The sequence below is a fragment of the Cricetulus griseus genome, chromosome X (assembly GCF_003668045.3).
Source record: "Cricetulus griseus strain 17A/GY chromosome X, alternate assembly CriGri-PICRH-1.0, whole genome shotgun sequence".
NCBI classification, from domain to species: Eukaryota; Metazoa; Chordata; class Mammalia; order Rodentia; family Cricetidae; genus Cricetulus; species Cricetulus griseus.
Window position 1 is genome coordinate 228,369 of NC_048604.1, and position 27,500 is coordinate 255,868.

At 38.2% G+C, this 27,500-nt stretch overlaps 1 protein-coding gene across 3 annotated transcripts in view; it reads left to right on the top strand.

The window, feature by feature from the left end:
• The window catches only part of Tmlhe (trimethyllysine hydroxylase, epsilon), a 92,313-nt gene that overhangs the window by 18,787 nt on the left and 46,026 nt on the right, over positions 1-27,500 (top strand). For 2 of the 3 annotated variants that reach the window (XM_027432516.2, XM_035450138.1), the window contains exon 2: positions 16,343-16,524. The exons of the other annotated variant lie outside the window; for it this stretch is intronic. In XM_027432516.2, the coding sequence (XP_027288317.1) occupies positions 16,344-16,524 (181 nt within the window). In that variant the 5' untranslated portion in view covers position 16,343. The remainder of the gene's footprint in view (positions 1-16,342; positions 16,525-27,500) is intronic. 3 annotated transcript variants of the gene reach the window in all.

A 27,500-nucleotide genomic window follows, 5' to 3' on the forward strand; every position in this document is an offset into this window, starting at 1 on the left:
TCCCTCTCCCTCTCCCCCTCGTCCCATCTCCTCTCCCTCTCTCTCCCTCTCTCCTCTCCTCTCTACTCCCCCCCTCCCCCTCCCTCCCTCCCCTTCCCCTCCCCCTCCCTCTCCTCTCTCCCTCTCCCCCTCCATCTTTCCTCTCTCCCTACTCCCCCTCTCCCTCCCCCTCCCTCATCTCCTTCCCCTCCCCCCTCCCCCTCTCTCCTCTCCCCTCCCCCCTCCTCTCTTCCCCCTCTCCCCTCCCTCTCCCCCTCTCGCTCTCCCTGCTCCCTCTTGCTCCCTCTCGGCCATCTCCCTCTGCCCTCCCTCTTCGCCGCCTCTCCGCTTCCCTCTCGCCCTCCCTCTCCCTCTCTCGCCATCTCCCGCGCTCTCCTCCTCTCCCTCTCTCCCTTGCTCGCCCCTCCCTCCCTCTCTGCCCTCTCTCCCCCTCCCGCGTCCTCTCCTCTCCCGCTCTCCCCCTCTCCTGGCTCCTCTCCTCGCCCTCTCGCCCTCTCTCCCTCTCTCCGCTCTCGCCCTGCTCCCTCCTCGGCTGCCCTCTCCCTCTCCCTCTCTCCCTCGGCCCCCCCCTCTCCCTCTCTCCTCTCCCCGCTGCTCCGCTCCCCCTCCCTCTCTCCCTCTTCCCCCTCCCCCTCTCTGTCTCCGCTCTGCCTCCTCTCCCCCCTCCCCCTCCCCTCCCTCTCCGCTCATCCCGCTCTCCCTCTCCCTGTCCCTCTCACCATCTCCCCCTCTCCCCGCTCTCCGCCTTCTCTCCACTCTCTCCCTCTCCGCTCTCTGCGGCGCGTCCATCCCCTCTCCCTCCCCCTCTCCCTCCCCCCCTCTCTCTCCTTTTCCTTTCTCTCTCTCTCCCCTCACTCCTCCCCACATGAGTTGGAGACTTTTCCTATAGCTCCTCTCTTCTGGCTGCCACTCTCAGCTCATGGAGCAGACATGCTACACCTCAAAGTTCGCTGACATTGTCGAAATTTGATAAAACTATTGTGAATTCTTAAAGGAAGGAATTGATTAAAAAAGAGAGTTTTTCCCACATTGAAAATGGGAAACATATACACAGAGAAACCCTGTCTCGAAAAAAAAAAAAGGGAAACATAATCAAAGTGGAGAGTTAAGTCTCTATAATTATGCAATGTATGATTTAAAAATGGAACAATTAAATAAAGAGATAATCAACTTAACTGGGATTGACATACTGTTCATTGTCATTTTGATAATTCTCAGTTTATCTCTAAAAAAGTTGGTTGATATGAGTGCCAAGATGCAGGCCTTGGAAAATCTTATTAAAGCATATCATAGAGATATTCAAACCCAGACTGAGGAATTACATGTAGAAACAAGTTCAGCATTGAATTGTAAAGTTAAAGAGGAATAGTCTAAGGTCATTTTTAATTTGAATTAGAAACAAGATTGTTTTACATGACAATCCCAGTTCCCTTGTCCCTCCCGTCCTCCCCTACCACCCCTCCAACTAAAACCCTACATATCACATATCTTTTCTCCTTTCCCTGGATGGTGAGGCCTACCATAGGGTGTCATCTGAGTCTATTGTATCCTTTGGGATAGGGCCTAGGCCCACCCCTTTGTGTCTTGGCTCAGGGAGTATTCCTCTATGTGGAATGGGCACCCAAAATCCACACCTATGCTAGGGATAAGTACTGAACAACTACAGGAGGTCTCATAGATTTCCGAGCTTTCCTCACTGAAACCCATGTTCCTGGGGTCTGGATCAACCCCATGCTAGTATTCCAGCTATCAGTCTGGGGACCAAGAGTTCCCTGGTGTTCAGGTCAGCTGTTTCTGTGGGTTTCACCAGCCTGGTCTGGACTCCTTTGCTCTTCACTCGTCTTTCACTGCATCTGGATTTCAGTTCAGTTCAGTGATTAGTTGTGGGTGTCTGCTTCTACTTCCACAGCTGCTGGGTCAGGTGGCATTTAAGTCAGTTTTCAATCTCATTATCAGGGGAGGGCATTTAAAGTAGCCTCTCCTCTGTTGCTTACATTTTAAGCTGGTATCATCTTTGTAGATCTCCAGACATTTCCCTAGTGCATGATTTCTCTGTAAACCTAAAATCTCTCCCTCTATTATGGTATCCCCATTCTGTTGTCTTCTATTCCCCCCCTGACTCAACCTTTCTTCTCCCTCATGTCCTCTGCATCCCTCCTCTTCTCACCTTCTTACTCTCCTAGCTCCCTCCCCCCTCTTCCCGTGCTCCCAATTTGCTCAGGGGATCTTGACCCTTTCCCCTTCTCCAGGGGACCATGTATGTCTCTCTTAGGGTCCTCCTTGTTTACTAGCTTCTCTGGCAGTGTGGATTGTAGGCTGGTAATCCTTTACTCTATGTCTAAAATCCACATATGAGTGAGTACATACCATGTTTGTCTTTTTGTGATTGGGTTACCTTGCTCAGAATGGTTTCTTCAAGTTCCATCAATTTTCTTGTAAATTTCAAGATTCCATTGTTTTTTTTTTTTTGCTGAGTAGTACTCCATTGTGTAAATGTACCACATTTTCTCTATCCATTCTTCAGTTGAGGGGCATCTAGGCTGCTTCCAGTTTCTGGCTATTACAAATAGTGCTGCTATGAACATCGTTGAACAGATGTCCTTGTTGTATGAATGTGCTTCTTTTGGGTATATGCCTAAGAGTGGAATTGCTGGATCTTGTGGTAGACTGATTCCCATTTTCTTGAGGAGTTGCCATACTGATTTCCAAAGTGGCTGTACAAGTTGGCACTCCCACCAGCAGTGGAGAAGTGTTCCCCTTTCTCCACATCCTCTCCAGCATAAACTGTCATTGGTGTTTTTGATTTTGGCCATTCTGACAGGAGTAAGATGGTATCTCAGAGTTGTTTTGATTTGCATTTTCATGATGGTTAAGGATGTTGAACACTTTCTTATGTGTCTTTCAGCCATTTTAGATTCCTCTATTGAGAGTTGTCTATTTAGTTCTGAACCCCTCTTTTTAATTGCATTGTTTGATGTTTTGGAGACTAGCTTCTTGAATTCTTTGTATATTTTGGAGATCAGCCCTCTGTCAGATGTGGAGTTAGTGAATATCTTTTCCCAGTCTGTGGGCTGCCGTTTGTTTGTTTGTTTGTTTGTTTGTTTTTTGTCTTGCTGATTGTGCACAATCTGAGGGAATGCTGGAAATAGAAAAGCTGGGTAAATGATCAAGAACTACAGAAATAAAATAGTCTAAGGTCTTAAGAAAACCAATCTTAATATTTCCAGTAGCCTTACAAGAAGTACCAAATGATAGAGACTCTGTAAAGGCTAATTGGAATCCTGTGACAATGTTAGATTTAGGGAAATTCAAGGAAGCTGTAGTCTCATATGGCATCCATTCACCATTTGTGAAATAAATGTGAAACATGAAGTCAGTGTGTAATAGAATTATCCCTACAGATTGGATATATTTGATTAAAGCTGGGTTAGAGCCTGGATCACAATTACAATGAACTACCTGGTTCAGAGAAGAGACTAAGACTATTGAACAATGGGTCAAAGCTAGAGGGTTAAAAATCTCCCAAGATCAACTACTTGGAGAAGATTATGCTACTTTAGAAAGGCAATGTCTATATGATGACCACCTCTTGGCTCTATGCCATGCATTAGTTTTGAATCCTGGGGACAGAATTGGAGATGTAGGAAAGAAAATTGAATCATTTACAGAAGCTATACATGCCCCAAAGGAAGCCTACACAGATTTTTTTAACAAAGACTGATTTCAGCAGTATATAGAATATCAGACACAGAAGCTAGAAAAATAACAGTTGAATCTCTGGCTTTTGAAAGTGCTAATTCTCAATACAAAAGGATAACTGGGCCTTTAAAGACAAGGTCTGCACCTTTGAAGGAATGGATCTGAGATACAATTAGTATTGAAGCTCATGGCCATGATGCTGATGCATGAATAGGAGAGGTTATTTCAAGAGGTTTGAAAAAAATTGAAATATCAAATGTATTAATTGTGGCAAACAAGGACACTTTAAAAGGTACTGTAAACAGGGCATTCCTACAATCAATGCTTTTAATAAACATAATCCAAACAGACTGCCTCTCCCTTCTGGATTATGCAAAAGGTGTGGCAAAGGCAGGCATTGGACAAATGAATGTAGGTAAACAAGAGATATTCAAGGTAATCCTTTGCCATCAGTAAATGCCTTGAGGATCTTTTTGCAGGCCCCTCTGCCAAATTTGGTTCAGTTGTTTCCTGTCATCATGGAGGAAACTCTTTCCCAGATCAATTTTAGCTTTATAAGCTAAAACTAAAATTTCAGGAGAAACCATAGATCAAAATTGATAAAGATTACATTTGAACCTCCCAAAAGTTAGGGTTGGGAAGGGTTTTGCTTTTGCCTTTTCAGGAAAATAAAAACAATCATACAGAAGAATTTAAAGACGTTTAGACAAATCAGCATCTAAAGAAGAAAGGAGAACTACCCAGAAATAATTACCAAGAATTTAAATAATCTGACTAAATGTATCTTCCGTGGTCTCCAAAAAGAAGATGGAATCCCAGCTGGGTAGTGGTGGTACACACCTTTAATCCCACCACTTGGGAGGCAGAGGCAGGCAGATTTCAGTGAGTCTGAAGCCAGCCTGGTCTCCAGAGTGAGTTTCAGGACAGCATGGACTGTTAACATAGACAAACCCTGTCTTGGCAAAACAAAACAGACAGACAAACAAACAAATAAAAGAAGGAAAAGGCACCCCACAGATGACAATTCCACCAGGACTATGATAAAACCAATAAGCTGAAAAAACAACAACTAAAGATCAGCTTTGAACTACAAACTACTCATAACAGTTTTTATGTGACCAGCTGAAATGATTCAGCCTCATAGATACTGCTCAGAACAATTTTGAGGTGGCTATCTGAGATGATCCAGCCTCATTGACACTGCTCAGAACAGTTTAGAGGAGGTTAGCTGAGATGATCCAGCTTCACAGACTCCTTTAGCCAGGGACTTGAGACAAGCCCTGTACTTTCCCATCACACAGAGACTGGACAAACATGATACAGCTTGACAATTAATTCAAATATTTCTTTTCAGGAATCCCCAAAGATGCCACCATCCCCAGACAGCAGGAAGTAACTTTAAGAACACGACTCCCACATTCCCAAGAGGTGGGGTGGGTGGCTTTTGGTCATTTAATAGGGTATGGACATTAATAATTGTTTAGGGTGAATGGTGACGAATTATTTTTTTGTTAAGTTCAGGCAGAAATTTGAACAAAGGGGATTAGATTCAGAATTCTTGTTTTAAAAAGAAAAAGAGGGGATACAGATATGATAGGATAAAAGGGTAGATTATTGAATCTATTCTGAAAAGAAATAAGGGAGGACATTTTAAAAAGTATACATATGGTAAGATAAAAAAATAGGTTATCAAATCTACTCTTAAAAAGCAACTACTAGTTTTAAATATTTTACATTGGATTGGACTTTTGTATATTGTATATAAATATTATATATTGATACAATTTTGAGTTTAATTTTGTAAAAACATAGTACATTTCTGATATGTCCATTTATTAACATAATACAAATTTATAGTCCTTGAAAGTTATTATTACCAACTATATAGGATAAGAAGGAAAAGCAGGTTAGTAATTTGTCACCAATTACAACTGAACTTGTAGCTACATTAGGTATATTCTTAAGGTCAAACAGACATATATTTTAAATAGGCTGGTCATCTTCCAACACTTCAGAGATCTATAGAATATGACATTTAAGATGTTTTAACAACATAGGTTCTTTTTTTAATGACAATGATACATGTCTGCTCCTGGCAGCACCAATGAGAAGATGATGGACATCAAAGAAATTTTACATGGAATTTACTTTCTTTGTGGCAAAAGTAAGCCACTGGGCAAGAAAGTTCCCTTACCTTGACTGCTGATAATATGCTGTCCAAATTGAATAAATAAGGCACAAATGTCTTGCCAAGACAAGGTGAAACAGTCCTTCAAAATCCTGCTACACAGAAAAGTCTGTCAGATATGCTAGGCCTATGGATGCTCCAATATTGGAGAACTTTGGGTGACTGTCCAGGCAGCCAGATGTTTTTGTCATTTCTCACATTTTTTGGAAGTCACTTGCTAGCACTTCCTGTTTACTTGGTTAATATTATTTCTTTCTTGGGTCTCTGAGGGAGTTTAAGACTAGATAGTATAGTTATAGTTTTCATTGTTTACCATACTCAGAAAAGAAATTCACTAAAGAGGTGTAAAGTGTAAAAGCTTGAGAAACATTAGAAGATAATTTGATAATGCAAATTAGAATAGAAAATAAATTAGGTACAAGAGTTTAAGCTCACCAAGATAGGACAGATAATGGAGTGTTTTCTCTGAATTTGTCAAATGCAAATGGCCTAGACATTGTTAATGTACTTATTGCCTGTCTATAATGTATATACTTATTGTATATAGTTTGTCTTATGTTAGGTGTACTCTTCCTCTTTATATTAAACAAAAAAGAGGAATTTTGGTGATATGTTATTTATAAAACGTGCCTGAGGATTCAGAATGCAAAGACAGTCGCAAGCCATAGAAACTAGGCAGTGGTGTTACACACCTTTAATCCCAGAACTCAGGAGACATAGCCAAATGGATATCTGTGAGTTCAACACCACCCTGGGCTACACAAGAGTTAATCAGCCCAAAAGAGTTAACAGAATTCATGCCTTTAATCCTAGCACTTGGGATCACATACCTTTAATCCCAGCGCTAGGGAGTTGGAGACAGGAGTGATATGGCTATGCTGAGAAAGGAATATAAGGTGGAAGGAGACAGGAATTCAGAGCAGTGGCCTGTGAGGATTTGTGGAGAGAATTTACCTGTGAGGATTCGTGAAGACAGGATCACCTATTTTGGTCTGAGGTAGAGGTAAAAGCTAGTTGCTGGCTGCTTTGCTTTTCTGATCTTCGGCTTGAACCCCAATATCTATCTCTTGGTTTTTATTATTTATGCTACAAGATACTCTGCATGAGTGGATAATGCTACTCCCAGAAGCCATGGTTATTAGTGAAAATTCCCATGTCAGGTACAAGATACTTTACTCTGAATTATTGGCCAGAGAGGTGCCCAGTGACTCCTAAAACAATACAGGCAATTGTTGTCACTCTTGGTTACCCATTAGAACTAGATTTTAAGACAGTATTGCTTGTAACACTTGGTTACAAGACATAAATAAATCAATCTGGAACAGAGCTGGATGCTTCCATCCAACTAGGTAGCTTTCATAGTGACAGAAGATGCTATTCAAGCTGCTGAAGGAAATATTTAACAGTTTTACTCAGATGTGGACACTGCATTTTACAGTACTGACCTGCCAGAAAGAATTGTCCACTGGTGCAATAGTAGCATAATGATGATGGAGACAACCAACTGCTTTCTGAGTAGAATTGAGACCTTCTCCACAGAAGGGAATAAATGTCTGGTACTGTAAACCTTGTCAAAATCCTATTGCTGGGGAGGTCACAAGCCCTAGGGAGAACTTACTACAAATGTTTTATTAATTGGACATGTTTTGAAACTGCCTTTTGAGTACTTATATTTATACCCAGAGACAAGTGTTTTGCTCTCAGCCTGTGTCAGAGAAGCTCCTTTTGTTAATGAGAAGCAGCTAATGAAGAGACTTCATAACTAGTCAAAGTGCTGAGAATAATTGATTATCAGATACTTTGCCCTACACATAACATCTCTATCATCTCCAAGCCCCAGAGAACATCATGTAAGAGGAGGCAGAAAGATTATGAGAGACAAAGGATGGGAAGAAGTGTTATGATACACTTTCTTCTGGATGTGATATTGCCATTGCAATTATGAAAACACGGTAGTCATGACTATCTGAATAAGATATGTACCAAAAAAAGAAAATGACATGATAATAGGATAACTAGTTGAGATGAAGAAGGAATTCATCAGCAGTGGGCAAATAATAAGAAATTATGATATTGGGTGAATTTGATAATAGTATATTATATACCTGGATAAAATTGTCAAAATTTTAAGTGAAAAAATTATGAATTGTTTTCAATTTTATTGTAACACAATTGCATGTTTCTTAGGCATAAAATTTTTACATAGCTAAGAAAGCAGGAATTTATATCTTTTTTATTCACTGATATTTTGCAAAGGTTGGATGGAAACAATACTGGATACGATTTATGTACCTAATGAGTGTTAAAATTAATTGACCAATTAATTTTTACATCTTTATTTTCAAATGAAATTTACTTTCAATTATACATACAAATATAAAATTGTACATAATTTAACAGCGTACTATGTGATATTTAAATACATATTTATATTATATAACCAACCTAGAAAAGAATATATTCTCAAATAATTAGTTAATAAGAGTGTTAGAGAATGTTTTTCAGTAAATTGATGTTTAATCTGAAACCTGGAATATAAAGAATGAAGGAGAGAGCAAGGTAGGTACAGTAAACATATATATGATAGTCTTGAGATGGGCCCTACTATGTGAACTCTTCAGTGCCATTGAAAAGGAATAAGCTAAACCTCCTGTCTTCTCTCAAGTATCTCACTGAAAATGGCAAAAGAAAATTGGGCAAATTATTGAATAACTTGAAAGTTCAGTAATAAGTGTATGCACAGAAAGGCCTGGGAAGACACTGAGTGGGCAGTTACTCTTCCTAAGAGAGCTGGTAATATGTTATAAATATGGTGACATTTAAGCTAGTTCTTAGGCAGGAGAGTTTCATGACAAAAGTGTTTTAAGAGGATTAATCTGGCAACAATATAGAAAATGGATTGGAACGTGGATGGACTGGAGGCAGAGAAACCATCTGGACTATGGCAGTGGTCCAGGTATGAGGTGATGAAGGTATCTATAGAAATGGAAAGGGAAGGGCAAATCTGAAAGATGTTTGGAAGACAAAATTGACAGAAGTTAAATGGTTTCTTGGCTTGATGCCTTTCAGGAGATAATGGTTCTTCCTTCATAATAACCATGAAAAGATCCAGATTGACCTATTATGGAATTGCCTGTGCTGTCTAGAATTTCTAGCTGTGGCTATTTTCCAAAAGTTTCTGTTATTGTGATTGGTACTTGTTGGACCTTAGTTTACATTAAGATGATTTTAGTCCCCCAAAGTTAAGAAGCTCTCAAAAATAATTTTGAATATGTAATAGAAAATCATTGTGTTAAAAAAATAAAATCATAGGATTGTGTGGGAAGTTTACACTCATCTCATAGTTCCATATCCGTGTGTGTGTGTGTGTGTGTGTGTGTGTGTGTGTGTGTGTGTGTGTGTGTACAAAAACAAAAGGTTGTAAAATAAGGATAAATATAATTGACATGTACCCAAATGATTATTATTTGAAAGAATAAAATTCCAAATTACCTCAGGATTACAGAAATACATATTTTAAGAGCAAGAAATATTCTATGATCTCAGAAAAATTACTAGTGTATTTGCTGTCATGGATCAAATGAATTAAGTAGTTGTATGACTAGATTTCTGTAAATATATCACCAAATCTAACAAAGAAAAAGTAGGAATCTTCAGTCTATTTACCAAGTGAGCTGAATATTACCTGAGTTAAATTTTAGAACAAACTTTTAAGTAAAAATTGCAAAGATATTGACAAAGTCATTCATTATAAACATCATGTTTATTTGTGACAAGTTTACTACAGATTGTTTATAAAAATGTGGCTAATATATACATATGTATATATAATGAATAGGTAAATAGAGTTTCTTTAACATGTCTTTCATGATAACCCTCTAGGCAACAAAGTATGGGTTATATAATTAATATAATTGTGTGTTACTAAATTTTTATATTCAGATCATGATGACAAACAGACTATAGGCAAAAGAAGAATTTTTTGATGACCTATTGGAAACCTTACCTTGGCTTGACCAGTCAGTATTTTTATCACTTTTAAAGGTAAATATTTATGGCAAACAGCCTATCAGTTTTAAAGAGGCCACGAGATGAAGCTAGAAGAGTAATTCAGTCTAATTCCCATAAATTACTAATTCCCATATTAATTACTAGGAACAATGTTAGGTGTTTGAGTACAGAAACAAATGAGGGGCTGAGGAAATGGATCAGTACTTTTCATAATCTCAATTTCATTACTGAATTATCCCTGATGAGTTTTTGTTTGTTCATTTCTTTGTTTTTCATCTGCATTGCTTAATTTCTCATCTACTTTGTTGGCTGTTTAATCTAGGTCATGAATTCATTTCCTCTTTTCATTCAGTCATTTGTTTGAGTCTTCTATCATGTGGTAATTAAACTTTCTAAATTTGTTTTTATATTATATGTATGAGTGTTTTGCCTGCTTGTAAGTCTGTGTACCATGTGCATGCAGTGCCTACAGAGGCCAGAAGGTTCAGATGCCCTGTAACTGGGGGTACAGATGATTGTAGGTGCTGGAACCTCAATGCTGATTCTCTGGAACAGTGTCAAGACCTGTTAACTGCCGTGCCAACTCTCTAGCCCCTACCTGAACATTTTTTTTTCCAAGACAGGGTTTCTCTGTGTAGCTTTGGAGCCTATCCTGGCACTCGCTCTGGAGACTAGGCTGGCCTCGAACTCACAGAGATCCGCCTGCCTTTGCCTCCCGAGTGCTGGGATTAAAGACATGTGCTACCAACGCCCGGCCTAACTGAACATTTTAAATAGTATTCTGAAATATTTTTCAGGCATTTCTGCTAGTTCATTTTCATTACTTTCAATTCTTGAGATACTTTGTAGGTATCTTAGGGGCTTGTCTTTCTGTAAATCTCTTTGTGTTTCTTGTTATATTTTTCACATCTGTTAAGATGGGTATGTCTTACAGTTTTATTTCTTTTTTTCTTTTTCCCATTCTTCTTGATTGTTTTGCTTATGATACCCACCACTATTTAGCATGGGAAAGCAGGTAGCAGTATCACAATTATTTAATAATGCCAAAATTTAAATGTAATATAAAACATTTATCTAGATTCATGTCAATATACTTCTAAAATATATGTAGTTTCAGCATTTTTAAGCAAAAGATATTAATAATTAAGAAATAAAAAGAATAGAGAATAAGTAAAGTGGAAATGAATGCAGTACCAATGAGAAGAAAGCATTAGTTAGAGGTATGAGAGGAAATAGAGAAAATACTATAGACTAGATGCTGAGAATGAACCATAATAAAAGCACATTTAGTCACGATAAAAGCTAAAACACAATCATTAATTAAAATACAAAACTAAAAAAACAAAAATATGAAATAAAATAAAAATAATATATCATCAGTCAATATTTCTTCTTTGTTGAAACAAATGTGCTATCCACTAAGTTGCCTTTTGCAGCTAACTGTCCAGATAAGAAGATGGCCATTTGTTTGTATGGTAAATCAAAGTAAGTTAGTTCAGAATGTCTTCCTTGGTAGGTTAGGTTCCTGTACCTGCACAAGGATCATTTTTCCTATGGGTTGCTACACCTGTGCTTTGCCCACCCACAGATATTGTCTTCTCTCCGGTGTTCTAAGTGATCACAGTTTAACACATAATTTTCAGTGTCTGAGGCTTGTCTTTACCTTTGCCAATGGGTGCTCTTCTCCTACCTTGACCCTGGCTTTTCTGCCAATCCCTCAGTTCTTGCCTGAGAATGGTTGTGTCTGAAAGTCTGTCAGATTCAGTTCAGTTCTCATATGAGTGTCCTTGTTGAGCTCTTATTTTGCCAAGTTGGTGGAAAAGAGGTATCCTTTGAATTTTGGAGATATGGATGTGACAAAATCTGTCCTTTGCTAAGCAGAAGTTTTGCAACAGGGTCCATGTAATAGATGCTCCAGATATTGCCATTTTCACACAGAGACATCAAAATATTTATTATAAATATGCTAAAATATTTGTAGGGCGAATAAATGGAATGAGTTAACAGATAGAAAATTTCAGTCAGGGCAAGGGACAGCAAGATGGGTCTGCCAATAAGAGTACTTGTCTAAACCTGAGTTTGATCCCCAGGACCCAAATGGTAAAAGGAGAGAACCAACTGCTACAAGTTGTACAGATAACATGTTCATGTACATACACAATAAAAAATTAATGCAATAATAATTTTAGAGAAAATTGCAGGATCAAGTATAAATACTAAAACTGATAAATGAAATATATTAAAGCTTATTTAGATCACTTTAATTGCATACTGGACATAAACTAAGAAAGGACATAATAAATAGAAAATATAAAAGTTGAATAATCAAAAATATGATGAAAGACGCTAGCAAAATTTAAGAAAATGAAATATAAAAGAAATATTAAACTCAAACAAAAATTCAAATGCAGATTGAGAGTCCCAGAAAGAAAAACACTATCCTCAAAGAAAACCCCAGATCCCCTTTGGATTCTCTAGCTAACTCTGCTAAACACTGAAGGAAGGAATATGGGGCCTGAAGAGATGGCTCACTGCTTAAAACCACAGGCTGCCCTTTCAGAGGACCCAGTGCAGTTCTCAAAACCCACATGACAAGCTCATGAACATCTTGTAACTCCAATTCTAGGGGATATAACTCCCTCTTTGGCCTCTATGGGTACTGCCTGTGTATGATGCACAATACAGGCAATACATACTGACAAAACATCAATACAATACAATACAATAAAAATAAATAAAATCTCAAAAATTAGGAAGAAACATCACCAATATTTTGTATACTTTTAATAAATCTAGACGGGTAATACTTAATAATATATTTTGTGAAATCAAAAATTTGATAAAATGCCTGGTAAACATATGGTACACATATTTCCATATATGGTACACATACATACATGCAGGTAGAAGATTCATGCACATAAAGCAAAATAAATAAATCTAAAATAAATCAAAAATAAAATTTTAATTAGAAAAGAAACAAAATAAGCCCTATAATCCTATTTAGTGCTGCATTTGAATTCCTAACTATATAATATATATATATATGTATATATTATATAACTGCATATATAACTATATATGTATATATAATATATAACTATATGTATCATTGTACAATAATACAAGAAGTAGAAATACAAGGTACAAAGTTTAGAAAGCAGGATATAAAACTTTTTTTCTACAGGTCATCCCTTATGTAGGAAAACCTAAGAAATCTCTAAGAAACACTTACTGGAAGAAAAAGTGATTTTAGCAAGGTCAAATGCAAAAATCTGTTGTATTTTATATATACTAGCAACTGCAAATTCAAATTCCTAAATGCTCTTATGGTAGCATCAAAAACAACTTAGGAATTACTTTAATAAAAGTGCCGAGGGCTCCTAAGTCCAAGATAGAAGGGGCATATGTCGTCAAGGCCTTCTTGTTCTAACATCACATGGCAGAAGACATTATATGATGAAGAAAATGAATGAAAGAAATGGAAAAAAGGGGGCCAAAATTTCCCTATTCTAAGTAACCAAGTTGTGTTGGTTACTTTTCTCATTGCTCTAACAAAATATCTGACAAATCAACTTTTAAAAGGAAGGAATTTATTTTGGCTAATGATTTGAGGTGATGTAGCACATCATGAAGGGAAGGCCTGGCAACAGGAACAACTGGTAGCATGAGTAAGCAAGCAGAGAGACATGAATTCTGATATATATTGTGTGTATTATAATATATAGATGAATTCTCTATATATAATTAATATATGTTAATATTTATTGACAAATAAGAAATGAATGAATTTACAACTTACAACTGCCTAAAAGTAGATTTGGAAGTACTTATTTTATGTTGCAGGGTATATTTGAATAAAAACTAAGTATTAGACTATAGATTACAAGTTTTTCTTTGAAGAGACAGCAAATATTTTACACTTTACAAATCATATATTGACTTCATTTGTATTCCTTTTTTATGTTTTCAACATTATAAATAGAAAATCCATCCCTCATTTATGGGGCCCATCATAGATAATACCTCTTTGCAGGAGGTGAAAAACAAGAAACAGTGAAGAAAATAAATACAAGACATATGTATATCGGTAGAGGTCTTTCATCATTTTCCTCTTTGCTCTCATCCACAAAACCTCAATAAATTTAACTGTAGTCACCAAATTCATAGCCTTTTATTTCGGGATGCTCCCAATCAGTAAGTTCTTTTGATTCTCTAGCTTTGGGCTTTGTTTTGTATTTTATTTAGATTAGAAAGAATATTATTTTATATATCAATCCCAGTTTCCTATCCCTCCCATCCTCCCATGGCCCCCACTGACTCCCAATCCTATCCCCTTTCTGTTCCCCAGGGATGGCGGGGCCTTCCATGGGGGATCATCAAACTCTGTCACATCAATTGGGGCAGGGTCTAGGCCCTCCCCCGTGTGTCTAGGCTGAGAGAGTATCCCTCTACGGGGAATGGGCTCCCAAAGTCCATTTGTACACTAGGGATAAATACTGTTCCACTACCAGAGGCCCCATAAACATCACAGGCCTCCTAACTGACACCTACGTTCAGGGGGCCTGGTTCAGTCCTATGCTGCTTTCTCAGCTGTCAGTCTGGGGTCCATGAGCTCCCCCTTGTTCAGGTCAGCTATTTCTGTGGGTTTCAACAGACTGGTCTTGACCCCTTTGCTCATCACTCCTCCCTCTCTGCAATTGGATTCCAGTTCTGCTCAGTGTTTAGCTGTGGGTCTCTGCTTCTGCTTCCATCAGTTACTGGATGAAGATTCTAGGATGACATATAAGGTAGTCATCAATCTAATTATAGGGAAAGGGCATTTAAGATAGCCTCTCCACTATTGCTTAGAATCTTAGTTGGGGTCATCCTTGTAGATATCTGGACATTTACCTAGTGCCCAATTTCTCTTCAAACCTGTAATGCTTCCCTCTATTAAGGTATCTCTTTTCTTGCTCCCCTCTATTCTCCTCTCAACTCAATCTTCCTGCTCCTTCACATCCTCCTCCCTCCTCCTTTTCTCCCCTTCTCTTTCTCCTAACTCCCTCTCCCCTCCCCTGTGCTCCCAATTAGCACAGGAGATCTTGTCCCTTTCCCCTTCTCTGGGGGACCATGTATGTCTCTCTTAGGGCCCTCCTTGTTTCCTAGCTTCTCTGGAGGTATGGATTGCAGGCTGGTAATCCTTTGCTCTATGTCTATAGTCCATATATGAGTGAGTACATACCATGTTTGTCTTTTTGTTACTGGGTTACCTCACTCAGGAGGGTTTCTTCTAGTTCCATCCCTTTGCCTGTGAATTTCAAGATTTAATTGTTTTTTTTCCATTTAGTAGTACTCCATTGTGTAAATGTACCACATTTTCTTTATCCATTCTTCTGTTGAGGGGCATCTAGGTTGCTTCCAGGTTCTGGGTATTACAAATAATGCTGCTAAGAACATAGTTGTAAAGATGTCCTTGTTGTATGAATGTGCATCCTTTGGGTATATGCCCAAGAATGGAATTGCTGGATCTTGAGGTAGACTGATTCCCAGGAGGAACCTCCATACTGATTTCCAAAGTGGTTGTACAAGTTTGCACTCCCACCAGCAACGGAGGAGTGTTCCCCTTTCTCCATATCTCCAGCATAAACTGTCGTTGGTGTTTTTTATTTTAGCCATTCTGACAAGAGTAAGATGGTATCTCAGAATTGTTTTGATTTGCATTTCCCTGATGGCTATGGATGTTGAGCAATTTCTTAAGTGTCTTTCATCCATTTTATATTCCTTTATTGAGAATTCTCTATTTAGTTCTGTACCCACTTTTTAATTGGATTATTTGGTGTTTTGGTGGCTAGCTTCTTGAGTTCTTTGTATGTTTTGGAAATCAGCCCTCTGTCAGATGTGGGGTTAGTGAAGATCTATTTCAATTCTGTAGGCTGCCGTTTTGTCTTGTTGACTGTGTCCTTTGCCTTACAGAAGCTTCTCCATTTATTAATTGTCCGTCTCAATGTCTGTGCTACTGGTGTTATGTTCAGGAAGCAGTCTCCTGTACCAATGCATTCAAGGGTACCTCCCTAGCTATGGGCTTTGTATGTTATCAATTTCATCCCACATCAACATAAAATTCACTCCCTATTATCAAACCCACATATAAATGTTCACATACATATATACACAAGTCCACTCAAAATGAACCTTTTGTTTTTAGTAACTTTACTACCTATTTGTCAAATCATTAAATAGCTTCATATCAAGAGCTACATAGACTTTTCTTGGTTACATGGCTTTTCCCCTCTCTTCACATATAATAAATTATTGTAAGATAACTGTGCTTTTCAGATTATCTAGTTCGTCTAATTGAGATCATTAAACTTGTTATTTCATAATACTTATAACTATAGTTATAGTTGTAGCATTATTCCCATGGTCTCATAAAATTATGTTATATGTTATTCTCTCTTTTAGGATGTGGTGCCATAAGTTGTTGCACCTACAAAGCAGTCTCCAGAAGCTGATGAAGAGAGGATACATAGGTCAAGCTCTTCATCTGTCCAACTTTAAAAGTTTATTTTCATTATCCATCCATTGGTGCCATACAGCTTCCAAGTGTGTGAATTGTACTTGGCACCAACATGAAGATCATTTGGGTAAGAGACATATAAGGAAATAATATTTTTTAATTGTGGTAAAAATAGATAGCATAAAATATACCATATTTACCATTTAAATATACAACTCAATGGTATTAAATATGTTCATTTTGCTGTACAACAAAAAATACTCCTTGTGTAGTCTGAACATGCTCTCAGTGGAGTTGGAATGATACTTATCTCCAAGATTATTGTAGAAATCACAATAAAGACATACCAGGCAGCACTAAAGTCCCAGCTTAGTTAGGGATAACTCTGCAGTGCTCCAGCCAAACTCCATACCCTGTATTATGCAAGAAAAAAAGAAAGCCTCAGTATCCATGGGAAAGTGTTTGAAGCACATAGACTAGTAATAATATAATCACAGAAAGTATTACTCCTTGTATTGATTCCTAAGGCTCCTGAAAGGATTTCAAACTGAATAGTGTGAGACACAGTCCAAGAATAGAATTGTGTGTGGAGAATTCTGAGTGCTTGTGAGAAAACTCAAGAAAAAAAGTTATGGTCTCAATTTCTTCAGAAGCACAGAATTGTTCTTGGAATGTGCTTTTGTGCCCTTACCAGCTGTAGTGAATAGGCATGAGTTTATTTCAGCTGTTTTTATTCATATACATCTGTGGAAAAACATGTTTCTAGCATATTTGGCTTGTCCTTGTAATTGTATACTTTACTCAGTTGACTCCTCTTAACCCTCAGAGTATAAATCATCTGATGTTCTGAATAAAGTTGGCTATTACATGAGACTTTAGAACACCTCATTTTTAGGCTCACTCTTTCAGGTTGACATGGCCAACTAAAGCAATAAACGGATCAAATAAAACATAGAAATATATTTTCTCATAATTCTGAGGGTCTTTGGAAAAATCACACTATTGGCAAGGCTGCACTCCCTTCAAAGGTCTAGGAGAGTTAGGTCATTTTCCTAATCTATTCTATTATCTTTTAGTTGCCAGCAATTCTTGGCTTTTTTGTTTGTTTGCTTGCTTCTTATAGAAGCATCCCTTCAACCCTTGCTTCCATCTTCACATAGCCCCTACATTATTTTCAAGTCAGCCTTTCCTTATAAAGATGGCAGTCATTACAACTTTTTAAAACTTGATTATATCTGCAATGACTATAGATGCTCCAACAGTATATTTATTCTCTTCTCAAGTTTCTTTCATCAACCTTTTATAGTTTTGTAACAGAGATGCTACTTTGTTGGTAAATTTATTCCTAAATATTTTATTTTATTTTGGGAGCAAATATGAATGGAATATTTTTCTTGACTTTTTGTAGCTAATCAATATCAAACTAATTTTCTTGATGTTGTTAATTTGTTTCTTTTCCCTTTTATCTTCATTAACATGGCTAAAGATTTCAGTCTTATTTCTTTTGAGGAAATCATTTTTGGTTCATTGATTTTCTTGTCCCCCATTTTCAGTGTGTGTAGCTGGATTTTCTTGTCCCACTCAAAGAGTCTGAGGCAGCACAGGGTCCTTCATGGGTCTGTGCCAGGTACTTTGCATATATATTATGGCTTCCTTTTAGAAGATGAGGCAGAAAGAATATGAGAGCCATTGTAGGGGAAAGGCATTTAGGGTAGCCTCTCCTCTATTGCTTAGATTGCCAGTTGGTGTCATCCTTGTAGATCTCTGGAAATTTCCCTAGTGCCAGATCTCTCCTGGAACCTATAGTGGTTCCATCTATTATAGAATCTCTCATCTTGCTCTCCTCTTTTCTTCCCCCAACTCAACCTTCCTACTCCCCCATTTCATCCTCTTCCCTCCTCATCTATCCCTCTCCCCTACCCCCATGCTTCCAATTAGCTCAGAAGATCCTGTCCCCTTCCCTTCTCCAGGGGACCATGCATTCTTCTCTTGGGGTCCTCGTTGTTGCCTAGTTCCTTTGGTGATGTGGATTGTAAGCTGGTAATTCTTTGCTCTATGTCTAAAATTCATATATGAGTGAGTACATACCATGTTTGTCTTTTTGTTACTGGGTTACCTCACTCAGGATGGTTTCTTCTAGTTCCATTCATTTGCCTGCGAATTTCAAGATTCCATTGCTTTTTTTCTGCTGAGTAGTACTCCATTGTGTAAATGTACCACATTTTCTCCATCCATTCTTCAGTTGAGGGGCATCTAGGTTGCTTCCAGGTTCTGGCTATTACAAGTAATGCTGCTAAGAACATAGTTGAATATATATCCTTGTTGTATGAATGTGAATTCTTTGGATATATGCCCAAGAGTGGAATTGCTGGATATTGAGGTAGACTGATTCCCATTTTCTTGGGAAATGGCCATACTGATTTCCAAAGTGGTTGTACAAGTTTGCATTCCAGCAATGGGGGAGTGTTCCTTTTTCTCTACATCCTTTCCTGCATAGACTGTCATTGGTGTTTTTAGCCATTCTGGCCGATGTAAGATGCTATCTCAGAGTTGTTTTGAGTTGCATTTGCTTGATGGCTAAGGATTTTGAGCACTTTCTTAAGTGTCTTTCAGCCATTTTATATTCCTCTGTTGAGAATTCTCTATTTAGTTCTGCACTCCACTTTTTAATTTCATTGTTTGGTGTTTTGGTGGCTAGCTTCTTGAGTTGCTTGTATATTTTGGAAATCAGCCCTATGTCAGATGTGGGGTTGGTGAAGATCTATTCCCATTCTGTGGGCTGTCATTTTGTCTTGCTGTGTCCTTTGCCTTACAGAAGCTTCTCAGTTTCAGGAGCTCGCATTTATTAATTGCAGATCTCAATGTCTGTGCTACTGGTGTTACGTTCATGAAGCGGTCTTCTGTACCAGTTCATTCAAGGATACCTCCCACTTTCTTTTCTGAGAGGTTCAGTGTAATTGTATTTATATTGAGGTCTTTGATCCATTTGGACTTAAGTTTTGTGCATGGCGATAGATATGGATTTATCTGCAATCTTCTACATGTCAGAATCCAGTTAGGCCAGCACCATTTGTTGAACATGCTTTCTTTATTCCAGTGTATAAAGTTAGCTTCTTTGTCAAAAATTAGGTGTTCATAGGTGTTACGATAAATCTTTCCGACAAAAGCTGCCTGAGCCCCACCGCCATGTGTGAGCTTTATGCCAGCCGCCTGCCTGAGGTGGGGCCCAAATGAATACACAGAAACTTGAATTAGGTACAATGCTGCTTGGCCAATGACTAGGATTCTTTTTTTTTTTTTTTGGTTTTTCGAGATAGGGTTTCTCTGTGGCTTTGGAGGCTGTCCTGGAACTAGCTCTTGTAGACCAGGCTGGTCTCGAACTCACAGAGATCCTCCTACCTCTGCCTCCCGAGTGCTGGGATTAAAGGCGTGCGCCACCAATGCCCGGCTTGTTAGCTCAGTCTTAACTATCATAAACCTATATATTTTATAAGACTTATCTTATCAGACGCCTTATTGGCGTCCCTCCTTGCTGGTGGATCACATTGTGCCACTGGAGCAGAAGCCGAGGGGAAAAGAGGGCCCTTCCTGTTTCTCCTTCGCTTAAATATGAGTCTCCTTGCTATGTCACTTCCTGCCTGGATCAGCACTTCTCTATTACATTTCCCAGAATCCTCTTTGACTCCTAGTCCTGCCTAACTTGCCGTTTCATTGGCCAAACAGTATTTTATTTAACAACCAATAAGATAAACATACACAGAAGTACTTCCCCCATCACATAGGTGTGTGGGTTAATTCAGGGTTTTCAATTCAATTCTATTGGTCTATCTGTCTACTTTTGTGCCAATACCAAGCTGTTTTCAGGACTATGGTTCTGTAATAGAGCTTGAAGTCAGTGATGGTGATGCCTCCAGAAGTTCCTCTATTGTACAGGGTTATTTTGGCTATCCCGGGTCTTTTGTTTTTCCATATAAAGTTGAGTATTGTTCTTTCAAGGTCTGTGAAAAACTGTGTTGGGATTTTGATGGGGACCGCATTGAATCTGTAGATTGCTTTAGGCAAGATTGCCATTTTTAGTATGTTGAACCTACCTATCCAAGTTTGGGAGATCTTTCCATTTTCTGGTATCTTCTTTAATTTATTTGTTTAAAGACTCAAAGTTCTCACTGTACAGGTCTTTCACTTGTTTGATTAGCATTACCCCAAGATATTTTATGTTGTTTGTGGCAATTGTAAAGGGTGATGTTTCTCTGATTTCTTTCTCATTGCATTAAAGGTCTACTGATTTTTTTTTTGAGTTGATTTTGTATCCTGACACTTGGATGAAAGTGTTTATCAGCTGTAGGAGTTCCCTGGTAGAGTTTTTCGCGTCACTTATGTAGACTATCTTATCATCTGCAAATAGTGAAAGTTTGACTTCTTCCTTTACAATTTGTATCCCCTTGATCTCTTATTCTTGTTTTATTGCTCTAGCTAGAATTTCAAGTACAATATTGAAGAGATATGGAGAGAGTGAGCATCTTTGTCTTGTTTGTGATTTTAGAGGAATTGCTTTGATTTTCTCTCAAATAATGTTAGCTGTTGGTTTGCTAGATATTGCTTTTTATCATGTTTAGGTATGTTCGTTTTATTCCTGTTCTCTCCAAGATCTTTATCATGAAGGGATGTTGGATGTTGTCAAAGGCTTTTTCAGCATCTAGTGAGATGATCATGTAGTTCTTCTTTTGCATTTTGTTTATATGGTGGATTACATTGATGGATTTTCGTAGGTTGAACCAACCTTGCATCCCTGGGATGAAGCCTACTTGATCATGGTGGATGATTTTTTTCTGATGTGTTCTTGGATTCGATTTGCCAGTATTATATTGAGTATTTTGTATCAATATTCATGAGAGATATTGGTCTGTAGTTCTCCTTTCTAGTTGTGTCTTTGTGTGGCTTGAGTATCAAGCCTCATATGTAGCCTCATAAAAAGAGTTTGGTAATGTCCCTTTTGCTTCTATTGTGTGGAACAGTTTGAGGAATACTGGTATTATCTCTTGTTTGAGTTCCTGGTAGAATTCTACACTGAAGCCATCTGACCCTAGGCTTTTTTTGGTTGGGAGACTTTTGATGACTGCTTCTATTTCATTAGATTTTGATAACTGCTTCTATTTCATTAAGGGTTATGCATCTATTTAACTTGCTAATCTGTTCTTGATTTAATTTTGGTAAGTGATATCTATCCAAAAAATTTTCCATTTCCTTTAGATTTTCAAATTTTGTGGAATAGAGGTTTTCAAAGTATGACCTGAATATTCTCTGGATTTCCTCAGTGTCTGTTGTTATATCCCCCTTTTCATTTCTGATTTTGTTAATTAGCATGCTCTCTCTCTCCCTTTTGGTTAGTTTGGAGAGAGGTTTGTCTATCTTGTTGATCTTCTCAAAGAACCAACTCTTTGTTTCATTGTTTCTTTGTAATGTTTTCCTAGTTTCTACTTTATTAATTTCAGCCCTTAGTTTGATTATTTCCTGTCATCTACTCCTCTGTGGTGAGTTTGCTTCTTTTTGTTCTAGAGCTTTCAGTTGTCCTGTTAATTCTCTAGTGTGAATATTCTCCAGTTTCTTCATGTGGGCACTTAGTGCTCTGCACCTTCCTCTTAGCAGTGCTTTCAAAGTGTCCCATAAGTCTGGGTATGTTGTATATTCATTCTCATTAAATTCTAGGAAGTCTTTAATTTCTTTTTTATTTCTCCCTGACCCAGGACTGGTACAGTTGCACATTATTCAATTTCCATGTGTTTGTGGGATTCATACAATTTGTGTTTTTGTTGAATTCTACCTGTTAAGCATGGTGGTATGATAAGATACAGGGGGTTATTCCAATTTTTTTGTATCTGTGGAGGTTTGCCATATTGCCAAATATGTATTTGATTTTAGAGAAGGTTCCAAGTGGCGCTGAGAAGAAGGTATATTCTTTTGTGTTTGGATGGAATGTTCTATAAATGTCTGTTAATCCCAATTGGGTCATAACTTCTGTGAGATCCTTTGTTTCTTTGTTAAGTTTCTGTCTGGTGGTCCTGTCTAGTGGTGAAAGTGGGGTGTTCAAGTCTCCCACTATAATTGTGGGGGTTTTGTGTGGTTTTAGCTTTAGTAATCTTTCTTTTACAAATGTGGGTCCCTTCATATTTGGGGCATAGATGTTTAGGATTAAGACTTCATCTTGATGGACTTTTCCTGTGATGAGTATGAAATGCCCTTCTTCATCTCTTTTGATTGATTTTAGTTTGAAGTCTAATTTGTTAGATATTAGGATTACTACACCAGCTTGTTTCTTGGGTTCATTTAATTGGAAAATCTTTTCCCAACCCATTTGCTCTGAGGTAATGTTTTTATTTGAAGTTGAGGTGTTTCTTGTATGCGGCAGAAGGATGGATTATGTCTTCATATCCATTCAGTTAGTGTGTATCTTTTTATAGGCTAGTTAAGACCATTGGCATTGAGGGATATTAATGTACATTGATTGTTGTTTCTTGTTTGTTTTGGATTTGTTGTTGGTGGTGTTATGATGTAAGAATTTCCCCCCTTTTTTCTTTCGGTGTTTGGTAAAGTGGGATTATCTATTGCCTATATTTTTGTGAGTATAGTTATCTTTGTTGGGTTGGAGTTTCCCTTAAAGTACTTTCTGTAGGGCTGGATTTGTGGATATATATTGCTTACATCTGGTTATGTCATGGAATATCTTGTTTTCTCCATCTATAGTGATTGAAAGCTTTGCTGGATACAGTAATCTCTGCTGGCATCCATGTTCCCTTAGTGTTTGTATGACATCTATCCAGGACCTTCTGGCTTTCAAAGTTTCCATTGAGAAGTTGGGTGTAATTCGGATAGGTCTGCCTTAATATGTTACTTGGCCTTTTTCCTTTGCTGCTCTTAATATTTTTCTTTATTCTGTAAGTTTGGTGTTTTGATTATTATGTGGTGAGGGGACTTCTTTTTGTGGTCCAGTCTATTTGGTGTTCTGTAAGCTTCTTGTACTTTCATAGTCATATGCTTCTTTAGGTTGCCGAAATTTTCTTCTATGATTTTGTTGAATATGTTTTCTGTACCTTTGAGCTGTATTTCTTCACCTTCTTCTATACCTATTATTCTTAGGTTTGGCCTTTTCACAATGTCCCATATTTCCTGGATATTTTGTGTTAGGGATTTGTTGGACTTGAGATTTTCTTTGTTTGATGACTGTATATCCTCTAGCAAGTCTTCAACAACTGAGATTCTCTCTTCCATCTCTTGTATTCTATTGGTTATACTCACATCCTTAGTTCCTGATCATTTATCCAGACTTTCTACTTCCAGCATCCCCTCATTCTGTGTTTTATTTATTGTTTCTATTTCAGCTTTTAAGCCTTGAACTGTTTCGATTGTTTCCTTCACTTGTTTCGTTGTTTTTTTTCTTGGCTTTCTTTAGATTCTGTAAGAGATTTATTTATTTCTTGAAATTGTTTGTTTTTTCTTCTATTTCTTAAGGGATTTTCTTGTTTCCTCTTTAAGGGTCTCTATTATCTTCATAAAGTAGTATTAAGTTCCATCTCTTCTTCCCCTGTGTTGTGCTTTTCAGGTCTTGCTGGTGTGGAGTCCCTATATTCTGGTGGTGTCATATTGGTCTTTCTGTTGTTGATTGTGTTCTTATTCTGTCTTCTTCTCATCTCTTCTTCCACTGGGTGTAGGTGGGGTCTGTCTATCTCTTCTTGTTGCCTGGTGGTGTACTTGGGCCAAGACTTCAGTGTCTGCAACTCTGGACAATCTGGCCTCTCCTGGTATTCTTCTCACTCAGCAGAGGGCAGGGCAGAGGGGAAACCAAGAGTGTGGTGTTTCTGGACTCAGGGAGGCCCTCCTTGTCTGGGCCTGTCCACTCTATGCCAGAACAGGCCCAGAAAGATCCAAGAAGGGGGTGATAGCAGGAGCTCAGGTGGGGCAGAGCTGACACTACCTCATCAGAGGTCAGGGTGGGCTCAAAAGTAATTCTTAAAAACCTTAATGCATCAATGTTTATACCCTTTGCCAATAGTTATATGTGTGAATTGGATCACATTAAATATTAATTTTTATAAGTCCACCATGGTCTTTACTTTCTTCTTTTCTCATGTTTTCTTTATGACTACACAATGCTTTATTTTCTTCCAGGAATAAGTAGAACACTCTTGCAGTTCTCCATCTTTCTTTAGTGTGCACACAGACTTGCATAAATTTCAAACACATAATGCATGTTGGAGCTTTTCAAGACCCTTTATAACTACTTTATTCTGTATTTCATCTTATTAGATTTCTGGGTATTCTTTTAGTGTATTTCTTGCCAGGCATGAGCCTCTCTGAACTTTTTCCAAATCAGGTTAGTTCACTTTGGTACCATAGCTTCTGGCTTTTTTGGTTTGTCTACCCTTATAGAAATACTGATAATGGAGCTAGAGTAGGAATAAGGAATGTCTAAAACAGACCCTATGTTCCTGCTTTCACTATCTAAAGTTCAGTAGATGTTTTCTTGAATAAGTGTTTCTTTTAAAAAGAAATTTTATTGTGTATATTTAATGTAAGTAACATGGTATTATGAGATGCATGTAGACAATAAAATAACTAATTATTAAGCAAATTAACATTTATAAACTATTATTAACTATACTTACATAGTACATTAAATTTATAGTCTTGATTATCCTACTCCTCTGCCACTGTGTATCTTCTGATCTATATTTCCTATTTCCTCCCAGTTGTCTTTTTCCCAGTAACTACTGCTTCATTCCTCTATCTCCGTATAGTTGATATTTTTATTTTTCACATATATGTGAATTCATATCATATCTTTAATTCCATACTTGACTTATTTCATTAGGCATTATGTCCTGCAGGGCTATCTATGTTGTGGCAAATGGCAGGATTTCCTTTGTTGTCTGTCTATCTATCTATCTATCTATCTATCTATCTATTTTTTAAAACATTGTCTCACTTTTTAGTTCAAGCTAAACTTGCACACATTATGTAGTCCCGTTTTGGCTTCCTGGGTGCTAGGATTACAGACCCATACCTTAGGGAGTTAGGACTGATGAGGAAGAGAAGTGACAGTTGGAGGAAATGAGGACTTAGCTAATTGTGCTGGCTAGTTTTATGTCCACTTGATATAAGCTAGAGTCATCAGAGAGGAGGGAACCTCAATTGAGAGAATGTCTCCTTAAGGGTTGTAGGCAGGCCTGTAGGGCATTTCCTTAATTAATGATTAATGGTGGAGGGCCCAGCCCATTGTGCCACCTCTGGGCTGGTGGTCCTGGATTCTATAAGCAAACAGGCAATCCAGTAAGCAGCATCCCCTCCATGACCTTTGCATCAGCTCCTGCCTCCAGGTTCCTGCCCTGTTTGAGATCCTGTCCTGACATCCTTTAATGATGAACAGTAATGTGAAAGTAAGTCAAATAAACCCTTTCTCCCCACATTGCTTTGGTCATGGTATTTCATCACAGCAGTGATAACCCTAAGACAGAAACTGGTACCAGGAGTGTAGTGTTGATATGACAGACTTGATCATGTAGGTTTAGGGAAGATTGCACAAGGATTTTGGATCTTTGGGCTAGAAAATTCATTGAGTGTTGAAACCTCAGTCGGCTTCTATGTAGGAGCTTGGAAGATAAAGAATATTGAATATAGTGCAGACAATGGAGGCCTGGCTTGTAAAGTTTCAGATGGAAGCAAAGACTCTATCAGGCCATTTATGTAAAGAATCTGTGGTGTTTGGTCAGCTGGAGCTGAAGAATCAGCTGTGATTAACAAGAGCCCAGAACCACTGAGGTTAAGTCTTCTGGGAAGTGTTATCACAGGGTCTGCACACAGAAGCTGTGTTCCCAAGGAGGCCAAGGCTGTTCCTTGTGCTGGCAGCCAAACTTGGTAGTTTAAGAGCCACCAGATGGTACTGGTTTTGAAGGCCTGAAGGGATCATGGAAAGTAGCTGAGGTTTGGCCCTGAGTGGCAGGGCTGCAGCCCCTGAAGAGAACAGGAGGAGCTATTGTTGAAAATGCAGCCCAGTTGCTGCAAGAGACCCCAGCATTTTGGAGATAACAATACCATGGGATAACCATCAAGAATGAACAACAGCAGTGAGTGGAGAGAAGCCATCCAGAGCCTAGAAAACAAGCTGTGTGTGTTAGAGAGGTCAAAGCTGGAGAAATGGCCCAAGCCCTTTGAAGAACAGAAAATCATGAGTGGATTCCAGATATTGGATATATGGATCATACGGTAGATTTAGTTTTGGCTTATTTGAGAATTATCTATATTGATTTCTAGAGTAGCTGCAGTAGTTTGCAATTCTACCAACAGTGAGTGAAGGTTTCTCTTTCCGTATGTCCTTACCAGCATTTGTTGTTCATTGTTTTGATCTTTGTCATTCTGAATGGGGCAAGATGAAATACCAAAGCTGTTTTAACTTGCCTTTCCCTGATTGATAGGAAGAATGAACAATTTTTGAGATACTTCCCAGCCATTTTTATTTGTTTTGAAAACTCTGTTCACCCTTTGACCTACAATGATGTCCTGCCTTCAAGATATGCCAGGGCAATGGTGGCATAAACTTGCAGGAGCAATGAACCAATATCTGATTTGACTTAAAGCCCACTCCACGAGATGGACCCATAACCAACATTGCTTGGATGACCAAGAACCTGAGACTAAATAGTCCAGGGACCTAGGGCAAAACCAAATACTACTTGTCTACTAAAAGAACATAGCAATAAAATGACTCCTAATGACATTCTGCTATACTCATAGATTAGTGCCTTGCTCATCCATCCTTGCAGAAGCTTTAAGAGCCAGAGCAGATAGAGCACATCAAGAAAACAAATCCCTCTAATGATCAAAACACATAGGAACTCAAAGAGACTGAGGCAGCACAGGTCCTGTATGGGTCTATGCCAGGTCCTTTGCATATATATTATGGCTTCATTTTAGAAGATGAGACAGAAAGAGTGTGAGAACCAGAGTAGATGAAGGACACTAAGGCAATAAGGCCCTCTAAATCAACAGGACTGATACGCATATGAACTCACAGAGACAGAAAGAAGGTGGATCTAGATGGAAGGGGTAGTG